The sequence below is a fragment of the Cyphomyrmex costatus genome, unplaced genomic scaffold, assembly GCF_001594065.2.
Source record: "Cyphomyrmex costatus isolate MS0001 unplaced genomic scaffold, Ccosl1.0 C2289805, whole genome shotgun sequence".
NCBI lineage: Eukaryota > Metazoa > Arthropoda > Insecta > Hymenoptera > Formicidae > Cyphomyrmex > Cyphomyrmex costatus.
The window spans coordinates 1-1,355 of NW_017274540.1; the positions used below are offsets into that span (position 1 = coordinate 1).

Consider the following 1,355-nt stretch of genomic DNA (forward strand, 5'->3'; position numbering starts at 1 on the left):
ATGTGAATAATATATAGCAATAAGAAGAAGCGGTAAAATGCTGAAGAATAAAATACATGGAGTACGTACCTAAGGAAGATGGCACGCGTTGCCTTGCTTCCCTCATGTGCTATAGCTTCTTCTAATATTTCACCCGACCTTGGATCTAGGATTCTAATTTTTTTATCTTTGCACGTAGTGACTAATCGAGATCCATCCCAGTTCCAGCACGCGGAATAAACCACGTCTGGATGGCAGTCGATGCGCATCAGGGCTTCTCCTGTCCCGACGTTCCAAATGAGAACAAGATTGTCTGAACCAGCCGTGAGCAGCACATTTAACGCGGTGGGATGCCATAGCACTAGACCAACTCTGCGTTGGTGCAATTGCAGATCTACTATCGACTCGGTCAACGTCCTAGAAATGCCTCCGTCGGGTATCTGCCATACTTTGACAACACAGTCCTCAGAACCGGAGGCTATGACATTATCATTATGAGGGCACCAAGCGATGTCCAGTACAGGTCCCTTGTGTCCACCTACTAAAGGATAGTCCGCCGGTATTCTTCCTACCTACAAACGTTTCAACGACAAAGATCAGCTACCAATTATGGTGTGGTCAAGGAACTTGAAACGGATATTGCAAACTGTCATTTGGAAAGCTATGCCATTACTGCTGTTGTCACTATAATAATACATATATACGACACACCACTCCGGCTGTGTTAGCCAATGAAAGGGGAGAAACTCGGCGACGAAATTGGGGCAGGCAGAAATGTAAAGAGGTCTGTTTTTTTTTACACGTAGTCTGTGGACTGCACTAGGACTTTCTCACTTTTGTCGAATACCAAACGTACGTATAAAGCACATATAAAAACAGACCTGAGGGAAGAGAAACAAAACAAAACAAAAAAAAAAAAATAAAGAAAGCCTACCTTGTTGTGCGGTAGGACGATGAAGGCACCGCCGCCTGCCGATTCCACGATGATGGCGAGAAACTTGGGATTCACGGCGCAGAACGTCGAGTCCCACGACGACTTGGACACCCTGATGTTGTCGTAGCATTGCTCGCGCTTCAGCGGAGTTCCGTACACGTGGCGGAACTTGCTGGTGCGCACCACGCGGAAAGACATGTCTGCACCTGCTCTGCAATCAACGGAGCGGAGACAACGGTGAAAGAGAGCGGGCCGGGCGAGGTGGAGCGATCTCACCGCGGGGGTCGCCGACGAGCGCCGGTCTTTCTGCCGCGATTATTTTTAATAAATTATCGTCGTACACGCGTCCGCGACACGGGCGTGGGCGTCGCGTGGAACATCCCCGCTCTTTATAAATAGATTCCCCACTCTCGCCCCATCCCTCTCTCTCTCTCTCTCTCTC

The 1,355-nt window shown here is 48.8% G+C and overlaps 1 protein-coding gene across 1 annotated transcript; it reads right to left on the minus strand.

Moving 5' to 3' along the window:
• Positions 1–69: 69 nt before the first annotated feature.
• Positions 70–1,285, minus strand: LOC108777458 (coronin-1B-like; the record flags this gene model as incomplete). The annotated part of the gene is made up of 2 exons (XM_018544396.1): positions 914–1,285; positions 70–551 (listed from the first exon to the last, which is right to left on the minus strand). Coding segments are annotated over exons 1-2 (680 nt in total), but the record flags the coding sequence as incomplete, so codon positions are not given.
• Positions 1,286–1,355: the final 70 nt, after the last annotated feature.